The sequence below is a fragment of the Lithobates pipiens genome, unplaced genomic scaffold (genome assembly GCF_037356315.1).
Source record: "Lithobates pipiens isolate NorthernLeopardFrog02 unplaced genomic scaffold, aLitPip1_a1.2 Scaffold_18, whole genome shotgun sequence".
In the NCBI taxonomy this organism is placed as follows: domain Eukaryota; kingdom Metazoa; phylum Chordata; class Amphibia; order Anura; family Ranidae; genus Lithobates; species Lithobates pipiens.
The window spans coordinates 527515232-527535631 of record NW_027507758.1 but is presented as its reverse complement, the minus strand read 5'-3'; the positions used below and the strand labels follow the sequence as shown (position 1 = coordinate 527535631).

General features: G+C 41.0%; 1 protein-coding gene across 6 annotated transcripts in view; it reads right to left on the bottom strand.

Moving 5' to 3' along the window:
- Positions 1–362: 362 nt before the first annotated feature.
- Positions 363–20400, bottom strand: part of LPIN1 (lipin 1) — a 270004-nt gene continuing 249966 nt past the window's right edge. For all 6 annotated transcript variants that reach the window (XM_077488801.1, XM_077488806.1, XM_077488803.1 and 3 more), the window contains 4 exons: positions 18983–19135; positions 16355–16469; positions 10955–11058; positions 363–4462 (listed from right to left, as the gene is read on the bottom strand). In XM_077488801.1, the coding sequence (XP_077344927.1) occupies positions 4303–4462; positions 10955–11058; positions 16355–16469; positions 18983–19135 (532 nt within the window). In that variant the 3' untranslated portion in view covers positions 363–4302. The remainder of the gene's footprint in view (positions 4463–10954; positions 11059–16354; positions 16470–18982; positions 19136–20400) is intronic.

The following is a 20400-nucleotide window of genomic DNA, read 5'->3' as shown; positions in this document are numbered from 1 at the left end:
ACTCAGACCAAAGGTTTCCAAACTCCTCCTCAATCTTATGTATAACATGCTTGTTCTGGATCCTTGACACCACCAGCATTTCAGAAGGTGCCCAGCAATGGCCGCCCCTATATTTCTCTTATGGTAAATGTGCTTTAAGGCAGAATTACCTAACTATTTATTCTCTGGCCCAACAAATTATTTCTGGAAGTTAGATGAAGACCCTGGATGACGATTTAGGTATCAACCCTCTGGGAAGAAAATAAGGTGAAAGCACATGCGAGGGAGTTCGGTGTTCTCTTTGAGAGCGACAAATGCATTTAACAGTTCCACTAACACATCGAACGTCATGATGGATCCCTTAATAGCCATAACACACAGACTTTATTTAAATCACTTCTTTATGGTGTATTCATACATTGTATATACAGTAAATATTAAACACACAAGTGCAACAAAATGTAACATTGTCCTCCTCAGTTACATAAGTCATCGCCAGTTAAGTACGTTCAAATACAATGCAAAAAGAAAGACACAATTCTGTTCGCATCTCCATAACATTCTTACAGCAATTACACAGCTAAAAAATAATATACAGTATATGAATTTATTATTGAATAAAACATCTTTTAACAGAAACCAGCATTACTAAGTAAGCAGCCCATGTTATTTCTTTCATGGAAAGAATATAAACTCCACACAACATTCCATTTTTGTCATTTGGAATCTGGCGTATGTAGGTAGTGTGCTCGTGAACTGCAATCTCACAGTAAAAGGGGAAACATTTTGCACAGCAAAATTGAAGCATTCAGGGAAAAAAAAGCAAAATAATACTACATTACAAATAAATGAAGGGTCAATAAAGAGAACCTGTTATAACAACCACATCTCTACTAGTTCCAAGTTGGTCATCATGATGCTTAACCATTTAGTAAGTCATTGACCTGAAAAAGTATGCAGCCCCTGAAGCGTGGGCCATGGACTCACTATCTAGTGAAGCCTCATGATAAGCATGCCAGTCAGCAAATAAGCAAAAAGAAGCTAACAATGGCAGATCTTATTTCTAACATGTCAGGTTCACTTTAAATGTAATGAAGTACAGATAGGATGGACCGGGGGACCAGAATAGCCGTGTTTGTATATTGTCATGTGGAGGCTAGTTTTTGCTGCAAAGGTTGCCAGCTCCCCTTCTTTACGGCAATTTTGTTTGCGATTTAATGTCAAACCATTTATACATGTGTACGTGGTAGTAAAATGATTGTTACCTAAACATATAAAAAAGATCCACATTTTCTGCAGTAATCACATTTAAATTGTCAGTTTGGCATTGCAGATAGTAAAAACATAAAGCAACTATCTGTTGCCATAAACAATATCTGTGTTCTTCCTTAACTAGTTCTTGTAAATCAGATCTGCAGAAGGGATTATGCCATTGTAGAAGGGCAGGCCTCAGCTATGGACATCTGACAAAAAGGTTAAAACTTAGTTTTATACAGAGTTTTTACAGCTGCTATCTAGGTACAGCTAAAGAGTGTTGGCATAGGAAAGGGGGCTAAAGAGGGTCGGTTTTTTGGTTCAAACTAACTATGTAGAAGGCCAGCCATCAAAAGACTCCAACAGTATTGTTGCTTATGTTTACTGAACTGCAGAATTTACTTATTTTATGCACCGCAGATCTGCATCAACAGGAATATATGTATCACATTTGTACCCAAAGCAATAAAAGTTATCGCTAAATAAATATGTTCATAAAAGAAACGAGAAAATGGCTGTGTATATTTTTAGCGTTGCAAGTGCAAGTTGCTTCCCTGCAACCCCCTGTGATACCTTTGAGAGAGTCCTCAGCCTTGTGTAAGCTCCAATTTACAATCTGTAGCATACAAAGCTTCCTCTCGTCATTTGGTTAGATGGCGCAATAGAGAGCAAGAAGGCATGTATGTTGCTTGGGACAGGGGTAGTGAAGTAAACCTGCCCCTTTGATGTGGGCAAACCACGGGTTTACTTTAAGCTTGAGTTGATGGGCAAATGCAGTGTGCTTTCAGGTGCACTCAACTCAACTTTTATCATTCTCAGCTGCATCAACCAGCGTCAAGCTTTTGCGTTCCAATAGACTTATGTAGGGAGCAAAACAGATTTGATGCAAAGAAAAGCCTGTACTCAAAGGCCCTAAAGCTTTTTTACTTGCTGTGATTTTGAGGTCTAGCTAAGCAGGAATAGCTACCAAATGACAAAACTTCCAATATCTCGTGCCAGAATAGATCAACTGTAACCGCAGGCACTAGGGTAGCAATAGCTGGGTTGATGAGTTGGATGGTGACCACTTCTTCGTTGGATATATAGTCACTACCAATCATATTAAAGTACTTACGTATATAAAGCATTCCCTGAGCCTGTGGCATATTTGAATTATAAACCCCATTAAACAAATGCAGGTAATGTAGAGTAGCACCTACAATAAAACCTGAATAGAACCCAGTAGGTCCATATGAATTTCCCTTTCATTCATTACTGGATATATAGAGGAGAACGTGGAGAAGTTCAGCAGGGTAGAAGAGCAGCCAATAGTAGTGGAGAGGAGTACTGGCAAGCATGTGGCCTTACATATCCATCTATTACATTAGCGTGCAGAAGGACAGCATGGCATTGGAGACTGGTTTTTCAATGTACAAATGGCATTCAGATGGGATTTTGGCCAGTTGGGGCATGCCTCCTAAAACCAGAAATTGCAGATCTTTATATGGCCATGATGCTTTCAGTGCTAAGGAATTTACTCAAAATGTAATGTACGACTGGCAGCCTGAAAGTCTTAAGCAAGGTTTATAATCATCATTTTCACTTTCAGCTTAAGGGTTGTGTATATTTTAAACACTCCACCTAAAGCTGGCTGAATCTCTTTGTACAGTATATAGATATCAGTGCTACTGTAGCCGAGATGTTCAATCTTCACTATTCGGTACTGCATTCATTGCTGCTGTGCTATTACTAGGTATCATTACTACTACTCATAACATTTCTTAGAAAACATCAACCATTAAAACTAATTACCATGGATGTGCACTATGAATCTTAATGGTAGGGGCACTTGTCATTTCAGCATTTGTGTTTCTTCTTCTCCTACGAGTACACCCCTGGAGAACTCTAAATGAGGCCTACATCTGGCAAACAACTCAGAACACTTTCTTGTTCTGCCAGAACTACTTTCATGGGGTTCATATAACTTAACTACTTTGCAACTTCAAGAGAAACTCCAGCCAAAACGAATTTGATATAGTTTTAGATGGAAATGGGAAAGCATTAGAACTGCTGTGACATGGTGACTTAGCTCTATGTCCCTGAAGATCTCACCTGACATCCTGTCCCAGGAAGAGGTCATAACCAGGATGGCAAGTAAAAGAAATCTCTTCAAGGTCTGGGTTTTAACCACTGTCTGAATACCCTTTGGGGAGATTTCCCCTCCTTTTCTATCCTGGCGAACACGGACAAGTCAGAGCATATTTTTTTCCAATGGGGACAAAGACATCAATAAAAGCCAAACATTTTAAGCCTTTCCATGCCTATGCAAAGCTTAAAAAAATCAGTCTAAAGTCCCACTATAAGTTCCATTCACTGGGAGCCTAACTTCGCTCAACACAAAACTTTAGATAAGCATAGGTGGAGTATCCATACCCAAGAACCCCTAATGCAAGAATCATAACATCGTATGTCCGCACTCTTGTGCTGTAGCACCAGATTTTTGGCTACCTGGAAGCGTGTTGAGCATGTACTATGCAAATATTAGTTTAGCAATGCAATCTACAGCTAAGTACCTACTTACTCAGCAAAAACTCAACAAGCCCTTTAAGAAGCACTTTTAAACCTGTCAGCATTACTGCACTAGGAAGTTAGTCTGATGGAACTTGTAAATAATAAATAAGCCCTACCTAAAGAAATTCACCTATAACGCTGGAAAATCATGGCTGGATGGATTTAATTGCATCTTTCTTCACACTGCACAATTTCACAGCCTTGATTCTATTCTCAGAAGGAAACCAAGCTCCCAGAAGCCTCCTGTGTGAGGTGGAGGGGGGAGAACAGTGTTGTATTACAGTACAAATATACAGCCCTCCAGCCATGTACGTCGAAAGCGCAAATTACTCATGTCAATCAATACTTTTCTCTGAAGAACTAAATTCTCTATAAACCTTCAGGAAAATAGAAGACATCTCAGCTGAGTTATTTCAAGTCAAAAATTGTTTCAGTCTTTTTTTTTCTTCACAAAGTAGTGCAGCTGAATGATTTGATGAAATGTTGTAGTTTGGGTGGAAACAAACGAGAGTTCTGTCTTTAAGAAGCTGGGGGATGGATATCCTGGTTTTCGAAGGGTGGTACTGGATCTCGCCAGTATGTGAACTGACTGTAGGTGTCGGAGCAAGGGAAGTCTGAGGAATGGCTTCTTTTCAACAGCGGAAAGACATGATCCACCACCTCGCAGAGACGTACGTAGCTGAAAAAACAGACATAGGAATATGAATTCCATAGAGCAATTTACCAATTCAAATCTGTCCTCCCATTGACAGGAAAATTGGAAGACTTATATATAGGCACAATACAAAGAAGCTTTGGAAAGAAAGATGAGCATAGTCAGAGAATGGTATGTTCACATCAAGAACAGCAAAACTAAACCATATTCATTAAAGAAATGAACCTGTCCTGGCCTAAAATGTAAAGACTCCTGCTGATGTACTAGAGTCCTTGTAAAGCCCCTTGGGTCCACGGCCCTGGCCATACAAATGGTCATTATTTCTCTCCAAGTCGGGGATAAAGAATCACTGTGATCAGAATTTTGTATGATAGCTTTTTAAGTCCTGATAAGAGGAAAATTGTTTTAATACTAGCTCCTCCATTACAGCTGACCACCGCTCTTTTGTGGTGCTAGAGGAGCCTCTACAGACTTCAGTATCCAAACACTTCTGGATGTTCCTGATGTTTGTATCATCCTGCTCTGGCTCCCCAGCCACTACATCATACAAATGTTCAAGCAGCTCTAGGGGGAAGTCACATTAAGTAGCAGGGGGGTGCAGGCATTTGAAACACCCAACAGTTTTAGATTCTGAGGATTCTAGAGTCTCCCGACATTGCTATCCAAGATTGGGTTCAACTGGGGCTCTAACAATATTTGTTACAACTGGATATGTCAAAGTGGTATTTCTAGTGGCAAGCATTATAGCTGCATTTCCCAAAAGCATTCTTTTTTTTACATTTCAGAACTTCAATGATTTCCCTCTTTTAGACCCATGCTTCTTTCAACCCCCACCCGATTCTTTGACCACATATCACATTAACCAAAGCGCACAGACACTGGTTACCTTTTACTTGAAGTGGAGATCAAGGGCACTTTGACAGACAAGTAGATTTTAATGGAGGAACCTTATGTGGCAATGTTACCACTATCCACAGTTACTATAGGATTGTAGCCAATATGGCCTGCTTCCTTCAGTGAATATGCATATGGGTACTCTTTATCCCTATACTGCTAACATTGAAGCCTAGTACACACGGGCTGAATGTCGGACGGCATTGGCCAGTTCAATAGAAACCGGCAAACATTCGGCCTGTGAGTACAGCAGCCAGTTCTGCCGGCTTCTATTGACGGGATAATGACCAAAAAAATTCTGCCGACTGGCTGCCGATCAGCGCTGTCATGCCAATGGTTGAGGAGGCTGACTGAAGTGTTCTGGCGGAGGGGGTGTCCCCCTGTCAGAACACAATAGAACAGCAAGGGAGATCTCTGTACTAACATCTGATTGTTAGTACAGCAGTTCTGACCTGAGCTGTCAGTCAAGTCTAACACAAGACACTAATATTAAAAATGGATTTTCTAAATTTCTCTCTGGGTGACAAGGCCCCTTTAAACGGCAAGCATTGGAAGAGCACTATAATGTTACCCATAAAGACCTGTGATTGTGCTAGCTTCAACCAGTTAGCTCAAATTTCCTTGATCAGAGTTTTATATAATCCCATACAGCTTATCAGGAGCTTCTAACAGCTCTTATGACATGATTCTGTGTTATACAACCTATTTCTCTTGCCACTGAGACTCCAGTGGCTTGCATTTTATTTGCTTAGCTTGAGCTTTGAAGGATTAAAAAGAGATCAAAACTGATATGGATTTAATTGATGGGAAAGCCAAAAAAAAAAAAAGAAGTTAAATAACAGGGAAAAAATTTAAGCCATTTTGCAGGTAAGTCTATCCCCCCGCATCACTTTAAATAGTATGTAAATATAAACCTGACTGGGATATAGCCATAAAGTGGGACCCCAGCAAAAAACGTAAAAAACATTTTTTGTCAAAGGGTGATTTTGCATAGAACTCGTGCGCTGTAACTGCGAACCGCGTTTTTGGTTCACAGTAGCAAAACGGTCCCATTATCTTTATTGGGTGAGCTTGACAGGCAGTGCTGCCTGTCAACTTTGACAAACTAAGTTAAAGCTGATGTACAGCTTTTAGTGAAGTTTAAAGCTGGTCCAAACAAATGATTTACTTGACAAACAGATGCAGCGGCTGTGTGTGCTGTATAAACTGGACGTAGCCTCAGCTACATACAGTATACAGAGCAGTGGTGGGACAAGAAATTCCCTTTTGGAACAAAATCAAGTCTGGCTCTCTTCACTGAAAGCTGGAGATCAGCTTTAAATTTGCCATAGTTGTTATGCTAGGTTTACATATATGCGGGTTCAGGAAGGCATATAAAATGCACCCATTCCTGCACCCACAGGCAAAAGTGGTGCTATTTGGCAGATGGGTGTCATTCGTTCTTAGCGCCATCCCCATGCATTTGTGAAAAATTGCATGGTGCAAAAGCGTGTGCCATGCCATTTCCCTGCATCCGTCTTTCAAAAAAGGTGCCTTTCGCACAGGTACAATTGAAAGGGCTGCTGTGCCTGTGAAAACGTGGCACACAGAAACTGCACATATGTGAACCTAGCCTTAAAGTGCTATTAAAGTCTATTTTTTTTTTTTGTTAAAAATAACAAACATGTTATACTTACCTGCTCTGTGTAGTGTTTTTGCACAGAGCAGCCCCAATCCTTCTCTTCTCGGGTCCCTCTTTGGTGCTCCTGGCTCCTCCTTTATGTTGAGTGCCCCCACAGTAAGCAGCTTGCTATGGGGGCACCCAAGCCAAGTCACAGTTGTGTGTCCATTCAGCCTGGCCCACTTCTCTACTCATTGGCTCACTGACTTTGATTGACAGCAGTGGGAGCCAATAGCGCTGCTCTGCTGTCTCAGCCAATGAGGAGGGTTGTCTAGGGCAGCCAAGACACTCCTGCAACATAGCTGGATCTAAGGTAAGTATTGGGGGGGGGGGCTGCTGCACACAGAAGGCTTTTTATCCTAATGCATAGACTGTACTAAGATAAAAATTGGAAGTAAACCCATCGATCTAAACAGTTTCAAAAAACGGCATGCCGGGAATACTAACTGCACATTGGTTGTGCTCTCAACCAAACTGTCAAACCACCCAATGGCTGGTGTCATAACGGATCACATGTGCAGCACCGTGGCAGCTGAAGATTAAACAGAAGCAAAGATGGCAGCTTCCATGGATTGAAACGATAGGGAAGTTTACTTCCACTTTAAGCATTTGTACAATCATTCATCTCCAGTTGCCATGTTTGGCTTTTGGTGAGGCAGTAAAAATGCAATGGAACTGCCCATCAAGCAGCCAAATACCCAACAACCAGAAGAACCTGGGTAGAAGATGGCATTGGCAAGGGACCTCACAGACTTGGCATCATTAAGCAGCGGTATTTGTGGAGTTTAGTTCTTAAAGCTTTTTTTCTTCTCTTACAGAGAAAGGAGATCAAATGTGTTTTGAGCGACTTATTTAATCACCTGTCAAAATAGTGAGCTGGGTTTCATTCATCAGTTGGATGTAAAAATAGCTGAAATTTCATTAGCACATGTGTGATTAATTAGTTTCACACTTTATAATGCATCTTTTCCTCAGTAATTATCTCTCCCCTTGTTATTAAGCTGTGTACAATCCTGCTGATAATAATGTTCCCTGCTTCTGTTAATTATAGGATGCCTCGGTATATTGTTCTGGGAAAATGTGCTAAATCTGACATTATGAGAACAGTAAAATTCTTTGTACTAAATATTAGTAACATGTACTTATTATTGACCCCATTTTATGTTATTGACCTCTTTCTACATCTACTCTGATTCAAATTTTTTAATTTAGCTAACACATGTATCTGCACTTCTATTTCTCCCCTGGAACCAAAGCAAAATGAGAGCATCCAATATGTTCTAATGTTGCAAACTACGGGGGGGGGGGGGGGGGGGGAGGGGGGAGATATTGCTTTTAAACCATTACCTGGCAATAGCCAATAATGACTTATTTTATGTTAAAGGGAATACACCAATCAGCCATAACCTTTAAACTTAAGAAAAAAAAAATACATACAGTATACATCGATCAGACATAGCTCTGTGACCACTGCTACTATGTTTTTTCGAAAAGAAGACTGGCTCCTGAGTGACGCAACGGGCGCGCGCGCCCCCTATACCCCTTAAAAGCGGCCGCCGTACAGCTGCAGCCATTCGCACAGGGGAACAATACTGCCGCCACCAAACGACAGCGGGCGTTTGGCATGTGGTTAATCATTTTTTTTTTAAAACCACCTTGCTTAAAATTATGTAATCTGTTTTAATAAAAAGATTACACTGGTATAAGTGTGTTTACTGGCAGTGTGTCTCACATTGTAACAGTTTTATGGAAAATACCTTTATAACAGCTCCCTGGGCCCTCCCGTGATCTGATCTTTTTCTCCACTCTGAGATCCCCGCTGACGTCAACCCGCTTCAAGCTCTGAAGAGGGAGGGGCCGCAGACAGCTGGGAGGAGATAAGAGCCGAGATTCCCACTGACGTCAGCCTGCTCCGAGCTCTGATGAGGAAGGGAGCGCAGATGCCAGCCAGGAGGAGAGAAGACCTCCGGCGAGTCAACGGCAGCTGTAAATATGGGATTTTTTAAGAAAAACAATAAGGCCCCTTTCATACTGGGGCGGGAGGTTGGTTCGTCGGCGGTAAAGCACCGCTATTTTTAGTGCTTTACCATCAGATTTGTGGTGCTATTCGGCTGCTATGAGGTGGTGGTTTTACCCCAACGGCCGAGAAAGGGTTAAAAACCACTGCAAAGCGCCTCTGCAGAGGCACTTTGTCAGTGGTATAGCCACGCTGCACCATTGATTTCAATGGGCAGGAGCGGTGAAGGAGCAGCGTATACACCACTCCAAAGATGCGGCTAGCAGTACGGTACCATCCTGCCAGAGCACCGCTCCAGTGTGAAAGCCCTCAGGGTTTTCACAATGGAGACACAGCAGCGGCTGTTTCAGGCCAGTCTGCAGGCGTTAATTTTAAGCGCAATAATACCTGAAAAATGACCCAGTGTGAAAGGGGTCTTACAAAGGCACCTTATACCAGTTTTACAGTTTTTTTTTTTTATGAACTTTACTAGGGCTTATTTTTGGGCTAGGGCTTATATTGCAGCCCTCCCTGATAATCAGACTAGGTCTTATTTTTTGGGTAGGTCTTATTTTCAGGGAAACACAGTAGGTAAAGTGAATAATAATGAATATTTAAATTATAATGGCATCTGAATGTAGGTGGGATAGATTAGGCAGCAAGTGAAAATGTCATCCCTGAAGTTGATGTGTTGAAAGCAGAAAAAGTGGACAAGAGTAATGCAGGCCACACATGTCAAATTTCGAACAAATTTTCTTTTCAAAATCAGAAAGGTTTTTTTTTTGTGATCCGATGATGTCACCATTGATTTTCGAAATTCGGCTGACCAAGCCTTCAATTTCACCTTATGTTGCTACAGAAAATAATTTTCGTGGCCAGGAATCTTTTCTCTCTGTAAATTTTCTTTTCTTATTACATTTCTCGCACGATTCTCCCATCATTGATTAGAAAATCCTTTGGTTTTCAAAAAATTTCCAACATGTCCAATTGATTTCCGCACGAAAACCGGCTGTTGCTGAAGCCCACTAATGGTGCGAAATTCGTACGAAAATTCTTAGATACGATTCTTGAAAGAAAATTCTTTTGAAATTCGAACCGTGTATGGCCGGCATTAGGATTTGAGTGGCTATGACAAGGGCCAAATTGTAATGGCTAGATTGGGTCAGAGCAACTCCAAAACTGCAGTTCTTTTGAGATGTTCCAAATGAACCATCAACAGGGTTATGGGCTGTCAAGGCTCATGATACATGTAGGAAGCGAAGGCTGGCCTATGTAGCCCCATCCAATAGATGAGCTACTGTACCTCAAATTGCTAAAAAAAAAACGAAATGCTGGTATTAATGACACTTCTGCAAAAAGCACCAACAAACACATAGGTGTGAACCAGGCCTTAGAGCCCAGTGCTTTTCAGGTTCCAGAAAAAAAAAAAAAGTACAAATGCTACTTTTTTACTGCACAGAACTATATTGAAATGCGGTTGAAAGCATCAAAAATTCACCGGATCTCAGTACAGTTAAAAAAACAAAACAAAAAAAAACTGAAAATAAGAAGGAAAAAAGCATCTGGAATGAATCCGGAAACGTCCCAAAGATGCACTGGAATGCATCAAAAAAAGTACATTCAGAAATGCATTGCAGATACAAAATCACCTTTTCAACCCGTTCACACTAGAGAAATGTCCTGCAGATCGGAGGACATTTCTCTGGTGTGAACGGGCCGAAAAGGTGATTTTGTATCTGCCTCAACTTAAGCTTTAAAAAGTTTCCGTCTACCCAAAGTGCCAAATGCAAACTGCAGTAACCCACAGCAGCCAATCAGAATTCATATTTCATCATCTTTTTTTGTCCTTTGCACTCCTTCATTACACAACCCTGTCTGTGTTTTAGTTATTTTGACATCAATGACTGCTGTGTTTTTCAGATAAGATTTTAGATCCTTGCATCCCTGCGATAAAAGAGATACTTACGAGGAGATATTGGTCTTCGCATGCTCTTGGACGAGCTCTCCTTTGGGATTCACCGTAAATATTCTGTTTAAGGAAACTCCCACTTGCTTATACGAATAAACATCCTGCATAAATCATACAACCACATATTAGTTTATGAAATTGACAGTTTAATGCAGCGATAACCGCGTCAGCTGCGCAGAGTTTACAGCACGCCATTTGATTTATGATGTCATAAAGTGGAGTCCTCTATAGAACCCGATAAAATAAGGGAATGTGGAAAAGCCCCATAAAAAGGGATCCATGTATTATTCAATAAATTTTCTTTAAGTGTGTCCAAGTGCTTTGATTTTATGTGGACAATGTCGTAAATTCACAGACGAGTCTTATTGGATTAATACAAACAGTTTAATCTCTATCCCGTGGAGCGAGTCTAATCTTGCCAGAGCTGGGATCTTGTTACCGCGGGGAGCAATACACTGCGGGGATGTCACAACACTTTCTGCTTGGTACAGATATATAAAATATTAATGAGCTCATCGACTCATGCCTTTACTAAAGAAATACCCCATTATTTCTTTACATGGAACAAGCCCAAAACACAATAGGCTTTCCTAGATGTTTTATGTAGTATTAAGGTTATAAAGTAATAATGAAAGGATTAGTACAAAGCTGCCCAGTACTTCAAATAAAGGGGTTTTGTATCTGTAACATCAAAATATGTGTGTTCGGAAATGTCCTACTAAAGGTTTCCTTGCGATGTGCGTCAGGAAACAAAATCGAAGGGGGTAAATACTTTTCACTTAATTGTATAAAAGAGTGCTTGGGGAAAAGGTGCAATTGAACAAATGGGTGATAGGGGGCGCTAATTATATTATATTCCTTATACAGTAAAACCTTGGTTTGAGAGCGTTTTGCAAGACAAGCAAGTTTTTTTTAATAAACTGTAACTTGATATAAGAGAAGCGTCATGTCACAACTGAGTATAAAAGAAAAAAGAGGCGCCTGTAAGTGTAGCAATATGGTTACATTTAATGAAGTACATTTAGCAACTCATATGGTCGATGATTAAAAGAGGCGCATCTAAGTATGCAGGCATCCAGGGGAAACTGTCCACATCGGTTTACAAACACTGTAGCTGCTGACTTTTAACCACCTCGTGCCCGCCCTATAGCCGATTTACGGACTTAGAGCAGGCGCTTTCGTGCAATTGGCCGTCCCTGGACGTCCTATTGTTTACTTCTGCAATGCGTGCCGCCGCGGGCGCACATCGCGGAAGTTCTGTGTTCGCCGAGTCCCCCAGGGACAGGCAAACACAGATCGCTGTAAACGGCCAATCACAGCGGCCGTTTACAGCGTGATCGGCGTGTCCAATGGGAGATGATCTCATATGTAAACATATGAGATCATCTCTCAGCGCCGCTCTCCCTCCTCACACAGACAGCGTGTGAGAGGGGAGAGATGAACGGCTGCAGCAGCCCCCAGTGCCATCCTCCCCCAGTGCCATCCTGCCCCAGTGCCATCCACCCCAGTGCAATCCACCCCACCCCAGTGCCACCTGCCCCCAGTTCTATCTGTCCCCAGTGCCACCTGTTGTCAGTGCCATTTGTCCCCAGTGCCATCTGTCATCAGTGCCACGTATAAGTGGCATCTGTCATCAGTGCCACGTGTCATTAGTGCCACATAGTGCCATCTGTCATCAGTGCCACGTATTAGTGCCATCTGTCATCAGTGTCACGTATCAGTGCCATTTGTCATCAGTGCCACCTGTCAGTGTCACGTGCCATCTGTTGTCAGTGTCACGTGTCATCAATGCCACTTATCAGTGCCATCTGTCATCAGTGTCACGCGTCATCGGTGCCACGTATTAGTGCCATCTGTCATCGGTGGCACGTATTAGTGCCACGTGTCATCAGTGCCACGTATTAGTGCCACGTGTCATCAGTGCCACGCATTAGTGCCACGTGTCATCAGTGCCACGCATTAGTGCCACGTGTCATCAGTGCCACATATTAGTGTCATCTGTCATCAGTGCCACATATTAGTGCCATCTGTCATCAGTGCCACATATTAGTGCCATCTGTCATCAGTGCCACGTGTCATCATTGCCACGTATCAGTGCCATCTGTCATCAGTGTCACGTGTCATTGTCCTGGTATTTCAAAAGTGTAATAAGTAGTCAACAAGTTAGATGTGTAATTTATGCTCCTAGAACACGTGATGGCGCTCCCTGCATGTTGGGCCTCTCTATGTGGCCAGGCTGTTAAAAAGTCACACACATGTGGTATTGTAATACTCAGGAGGAGTAGCAGAATTTTTTTGGGGGTGTCATTTGTGGTATACACATGCCATGTGAGAGAAATAACCTATTACAATGACAATTTTGTGGAGAAAAATAAAAAAAATGAAAATTCTTAATTTTGCAAAGAATTGTGGGAAAAAAATGACAACATCAAAAAGCTCACCATGCCTCTTACTAAATACCTTGGAATGTCTAAAAAGGGGTCATTTGGGGGGTATTTGTACTTTCCTGACTTGTTCGGGTCACAAGAAGTGAGATAGGCCACCAGTACATCAGGTGTGATCAATTTTGTGCGATTCGCACCACAGCTTTTAAACTCTATAACTTATAACTTTCACAAAGACCAAATAATATCCACTAATTTGGGTTATTTTTACCAAAGATATGTAGCAGTATAAATTGTGGGCAAAATTTATGAAGAAAAATTAATAATTTGCATAATTCTGTCACAGAAACAAAGAAATATGCGTTTTTTTTCAAAATTTTCGGTCTTTTTTCATTTATAGCGCAAAAAATAAAAACCCCAGAGGTGATCAAATACCACCAAAAGAAAGCTCTATTTGTGGGAAAAAAAGGACACAAAATTCATTTGGGTACAGTGTTGCATGACTGAGTAATTGTCATTCAAAGTGTGAGAGCACCAAAAGCTGAAAATTGGTCTGGTCAGGAAGGGTGTTTAAGTGCCCAGTAAGCAAGTGGTTAATAAGGGTACTTACCTGTCCAGCGAGCCCACGATGTCGCCCCCCCGAGGCCAATCCATCCATTGGATCGGGGGCCAGCGCCGCCATCCTAACTAAGGGAAACAGGCAGTGGAGCTTTGCAGCTTCACTGCCCGTTTCCTACTGTGCATGCGCGAGTCGCACGGCGCTTTGCGAATGGCCCTGTAGTTTTCTGGGACACACATGTCCCAGAAGGCAACGAGGCCACTCGCCGAAGAAGAGGAAGTGAAGGAGCAGCGCCGTGGAATAGGAAGAGGCAGATTAGGAAGACTGCCTAGCAACAGGCATTTCTGGTAAGTAAATAAAAAACATTTTTTTCATCCATTTGTGGATGGACACTTTATGGTTACACAACCCGGTCACATTGCTAGAATCTTTTTATATGGACTATAAACTGAACAACTTATGAATAAATGGTTGTGAAACGAGTCAATTGAGTTTCCATTATTTCTTGTGGGGAAATTCATTTTCATATTAGAGTGCTTTGTATTACAAGCATGTTTCTGGAACAAATTATGCTCGCAATTCAAGGTTTTACTGTAGGAACATATAACATGGAATAAAGTGAACATGTGCATAAAGTGCGACATATACTTTATGTCAAACAATATAACATGAGATAAAGTGAGCATGTGCATATAGATAATAACCATACGTGATATAGAATTTATTAATAAAAAATTATAAAGTCCATTATATCCAAAGTTGTGTCTTGATTAGTAGACTCACACCGAAAACAAGAGGGAATGCCTTCACCGTATATAATAAAATCCACCCAATGTGCTCAGAATTGAAAACTGCTCACCAGATGGATGTGGCCACTTTACTTAAAAGGAAGGTCTAATGCGCTATTGGGAAATCCTGGATTGGATATCCTAGGTTAACATATCGATCCTTGTAGTGTGATCTCCTCTCCACCAATTATCCCATATGGAAAAACAAAGGGACACTACATAGCGCAATACTGTATTTTATTTTAAAAGCATACATAAATATAAGGGATGTCTGCTTATATTTGTAGGTGCCTTAGCCTGGCACAGAGGATAGCCTGCAATAATTATTTTGGAAGCCACTTGTCGCTGGGATCACGTTCAAAGCTGGCGTGCATTCCACACGTGCATAGGAGAAAACCAGATGCTGGGATCCAGAAGTGACATGACCGGAGCCACCTCAACGTATGCTTTGTAATTAACACGTCATCAGCAAGCGGGGAAAAGGTGCCCTACAGAGTAGACATGTGCACGTCCGAAAAAATTTGTTTATTTTCGTTTCATTTGTCCTTATTTTTTTTTCTGAGTGATTTCTTATGATTGCAATTCGTAAATTCGAAAATCCAAAAATAAGAAGAAAATCCGAAAAGTCGAAAGAATAACTATTAAATTTTAGGTATTGGAATTTCCTTTCAAATTTGGCTGTTAGTGAACCTAAAACGAATTTATCCAAAGTTACAAATTATCTGAAATAACGAATGCCGCATGTATGGAACTGAACAAATTAATAATACATAATAATAATACAAAGATTATTATTGTTATTTATTATTCAATAATTTGTTATGTTCCATTCGTTTAGATACGGCATTCGTTATTTTGGATAATGCCTAAACTTTGGATAAATTCGTATTCGTTACGTTCACTAACAGCCAAATTTGAAAGGAAATTCCAATATTTATAATTTAATAGTTAGTAATAGTTACGTTATTATTAGTTAGTTATTATTTCAGATTTTTTAATTTTCGGGTTTTCAAATTTTGAATTTACGAATTTTCAAATATTCAGAAAAATTTGTTAAACGGGTTTTCGTTAATTTGGATATTTCCGAATTAACAAATTTGTCAAAAGTCGATAAAAAACTAATTGTGAATGAAACAAATTGCACATGTCTACTACAGAGATAACTCCCTAGATGTTTGGGAACTACATTTCCCATGATGCTCCACTACACTGCAGAGTGCATGAGCATCATGGGAAATATAGTTCCAAAACATCTGGGGTGCCAAGGTTCGCCATCACTGCTCTAGGCAAAGGAACCCTATAGAGAGGACTCTGCAGGTAACCTGGATTGAAGCAGTGTTGTAATCTCCAACAGTGACAGAAAGGTCAGGCCTTTAGGTTCAGTCAGTGGAAATATCTGACCATAACAATGTGTATATCTGACAGATTTAAGAAGGCAAAGGTGATAGGAATAGTGATTCAAGAACTGCATATACTATATATGCACACGTAAATGCAGAGAATAAAAGAATATATAATATACTGAATACTATCTTTACAGGTACTAATTACATGTACTAATCAAAATACTATTATTTTCACAATAGTGTTCCTTTTAACATGAGTTTTTATAGCTGCAAAGCTATTATCTCTGAACGTCTATCAAAGTTCTAAGAAAAGTACTTACAGTAGGTCGGTTCCCAAAAGCAGCATAGAAGGGCTCCGTATTGGGGTGAAAGAGGTTTTTAATATCTGTCAAACACTCTATTTTGAATTTTTCTGGCTTCTTTTCTATGACTTCTCTGCAAAAAAATAAATAAATAAAATGATACAAGAAGTGTGACTATCTTGACAAAACCTCAGAATCAAAATTGCAAAAAGCATGAAGAGAAGAATGTTAAAACTGGAAAAATCTAAACAATGTTTTCACTGACCTAAAGGAGTCTAAATAATCTTTCCATACAAAATTCTTCACATATGAAAGCGAGACCAGTAAGGACACTGACACTCCCTGTGCCTGGAGCCTTATAGCTGTACATCTGCAGTGTGAGATCATCTAAGGCAGGGGTCTCCAAGGCCCTCTAGTTGCTCAGGAACTACAATTCCCATCATGCCTAGCCATGTCTGTGTTTTACAATGCCTTATGGTACCTGTAGTTCCACAACAGCTGGAGGGCCGTAGTTTGGAGATCCCTGATCTAAGGTACTGTGCACCTGTGACTGTAAGTCTAACAAGATTTGGAGTGAGAATTAGAAATATCAAAGCTGTACAATAGTTCTCGTACATATCAAGTAGTGAAGCACATTCAAAGCTGCTCTTTATCAAATGCTTTGTGCATAGAAACAACAGCCTAATGGTGATGTGATGCACAATTTGTAAAGTATTAATAACTGTAATAAATAAACAAGATAACCGCATGTCTCCAAAAACGTCAGCAGAGTTAATGGATCAGGAGAGAAACAACTAAATAATTCCATACACGTCTTGTGTATGGTCAGTGTACCCAAGGACCTGCAGTGCAAGGAGTCCCTTGCTTTTGCTTCAGCTATTCTGTGGTCCTGGGCTTCTTCTACCTCCCGTGTCGCTATTCCCTGACCCACTATGAGATCACCAGTCTTCAAAGGGCCAACATGAGCTCCTCCTCACCTCCTCTGTTACCAGGATGACCGCCTCCACACAATGTGAAACAAGGCATATTGGAGACAGTAATGGAAAAAGATCAGCTACAGACCTACAGGCAACACTGGTGATTAGGCCCATGTCATCTGTTTTTGTGGGCACAGCTCCTATAGTTCAGGTCCTCTAACATTCAGAGTCTAGGGCTGGGCATCAGATATAACAGTTTACATGAATCCGTCTAGCTTGGCTGGCATACGGCTTAAAAAATAGGCCTATCCTTCTTTTTTTTTTTTTTTTAATAAGAGTTATTTATTGCTTTTTTGTACAACAAAACGTACATCTCAGATTCTTCCATTTGTTCTTACAGATTGGGTAAATTGCATACATTCACTGCACGATATTATTCACAGAAAGTAAAGCTTAAACTTTTTGAGAAAAACCAAAATGAACCCCCGGTGACTGATCAATGCACATAGCAGGAGTTTTACCAAGGTTTCCTGCAGAGTCCCACCTGTTTCTGCTCTGAAGAAAAAGCTTGTTTTATTAGGTCAATATGTAGAGTGAATCTGAATGGAAGTTAATTTTCATGATTATTCAGCACTTCTAATGAGGAAAATGCAGGGTCTGCAACACTTTATAAGTGATTATGGCTGGGTTCACAGTACTGCGTATTGGAATGCGGGTTTCCCCACATCCAAGTCGCATGTCAAGTCTCTATGGAGCTGGTTCACACATCTCCAGAGCGGCTCCGGAGCGAATTGCACAGGAGCCCTGTGCGTCTTTTGGTTCATTTCAGGTCCGAATTCAGCCAAAAATTCGGACTGAAATCGGACCTGAAACGGTGAACAGTTACGAACCCATAGTTTTTAAAATTTTGTAAGCGCAATTCCTGTGCTGAAAAAAAAAAACTAGATTTTCTCTGGCGAGGATGTCTACCCTTCTTTAGAGTCTGAAACAAACTTAGGTCTGTAAACTTCAATAAGAAGTCACTTAGAAGTCTAATTTTTTAGCAGTCTCTGTAAGCACACAATGGGGTTTTTTTAACTTATGCCCCGTACACACGATCAGAAAATCGGACAACGGATCGTCCGACTGTTTCACTTACTAGTCGCAAGTAGAAATTGAAGAGGTTACTAAAGTCACAAAAATACTCGTACGACAGAAAAAAATATAAAAAAATCGGAAGTGATGTCATGTGTTGTAGTGTATTTGTATTGTATTTTTTAGATGACAACTGTACTGACTTAACGAAAATCGTATGATCTGGTATCATACAGGGAAAATGTTTGTGTTTGTCCGATCAAATAATATAGGATGAACTGTCCTGATCGGCTCTCGAAAGCTGTGTAGTGTGTACTAACGATCCGATTATCGCACCAAAAGAGGTATTTTTTGTCCGATTTTGGCATCGTGTGTATTGGCCATAAAGCTTGAAAGTGCAAAATCAGGCTCACTTCTGCATAAAAACCAATCAGCTTCCAGGTTTTATTGTCAAAGCTTAATTGAACAAGTTGAAGTTAGAAGTTGATTGGTTACCATGCACAGCTGCACCAGATACTGAGTGCACCAGTTTTGGTAAATCACCCCCACAGAGACATGCAGATTTAAAAATTTTGAAAATAGTGCAGCGGATGATGAAAATTCAACAATAAGAAGAAAAAATGTGCTGCCGACATACCAGCAAGATGTTGCTTACCTGTGAAGTGCAGAGAACAAACTGCTGGGACTGAGGAGTACAGGTCCTTGAGGTAATACCGTGCCACGCTCGTTTACCCAGTGCAGATAGCCCCGAGTCATGTCAGCCATTCCTATAGCCCGTGCTGAACAGTACAGGAATTTATAGCCATTCCTGGTGAATGAAATAAAAATAATATAGTAACAAAATACACAAAGGGTCCAAAGCAAATGAAGATGTGTCACTCGTGCTACGTATACAGTGGCCATATGGTACAACTGGATATTTACATGCATAATATGGCATACATGCCTATAAGCTTAGCCATAAACAGGTTAATTCTTCTTTCTATGGGACTGCAAATAACAGTACATCATTCAACCCAATAAACCTTGACCCAAACCCATAAATTAAGCAGGCCATAGACCGAATTAATATATTTTCTTAATTTTTACTGCGCACTTACAATATCACAGTGCTTTACAGACTACACAGGCTATTTATATCAGTGGCTGCCCTGCAAGAGCATACAGTCTAACTTCCTATGGGCTCAGCAGGGCCATCTTTAATATTGATTGAACTCCGGGCAAAAATCCCCCCCCCCCCCATGCAATTTCACTCTCCAATTGCTCTGAGACATACAATAAATAGCAGCCAGACTTAAAATCAGTTTACTGTATGAGATCAGGGAGCAATTGTGATTTGGTTGCCAGCGATTACAGCATATCATTACTGCTTACGGACTGGTTGCTAGAGGTTACAGGACACATTACGGCACACTGATTAGTTGCTAGAGGTTACAGCACACATTACTCCTCACTGATTAGTTGCTAGAGGTTACAGCAAATGATTTCTGCTTAATTGGTTGCTAGAGATTACTGTATAGCATTACTGCTCACTGATTGGTTGCTAGAGGTTACAGCACATCATCTCCTCACTGCAGGGGGGCATGAGCTAAATATGAATGCCGCCTTTATTTACATATCAAAACCGCCAGCTATTTACTCGTGAATGCCGCCGCATTCTATGCATTAAAGATGAAAAAACCTCTTTACTGCAGCAGCGCCCCCGAGCCCCCCTTATACTTACCTGAGCCCCATAATTCCCGCAATGGGAATGAGCACACCAGCTCTGGCTGGTGTCTCGTGTCCGGATTGGATAGATGGATAGCAGCACAACCATTGGCTCCTGCTGCTGTCAATTCAATTGAACGAGGCGGGCGGAGCAGAGTCCTGCTGTCTGTGTCAACAGACGCAGAAGCAAGACATGGGAGCGCGCCTGCACGGGTATCCCATAGGAGAGCGCTATTCCGACAGGACACTCAAGAAGAGGAGGAGCCAGGAGCGCCGCAGAGGGACCCCAGAAGAGGAGGATCAGGGCCACTGTGCATAACCAACTGCACAGCGGAGGCAAGTATGACATGTTTGTTTTTGTTTTTT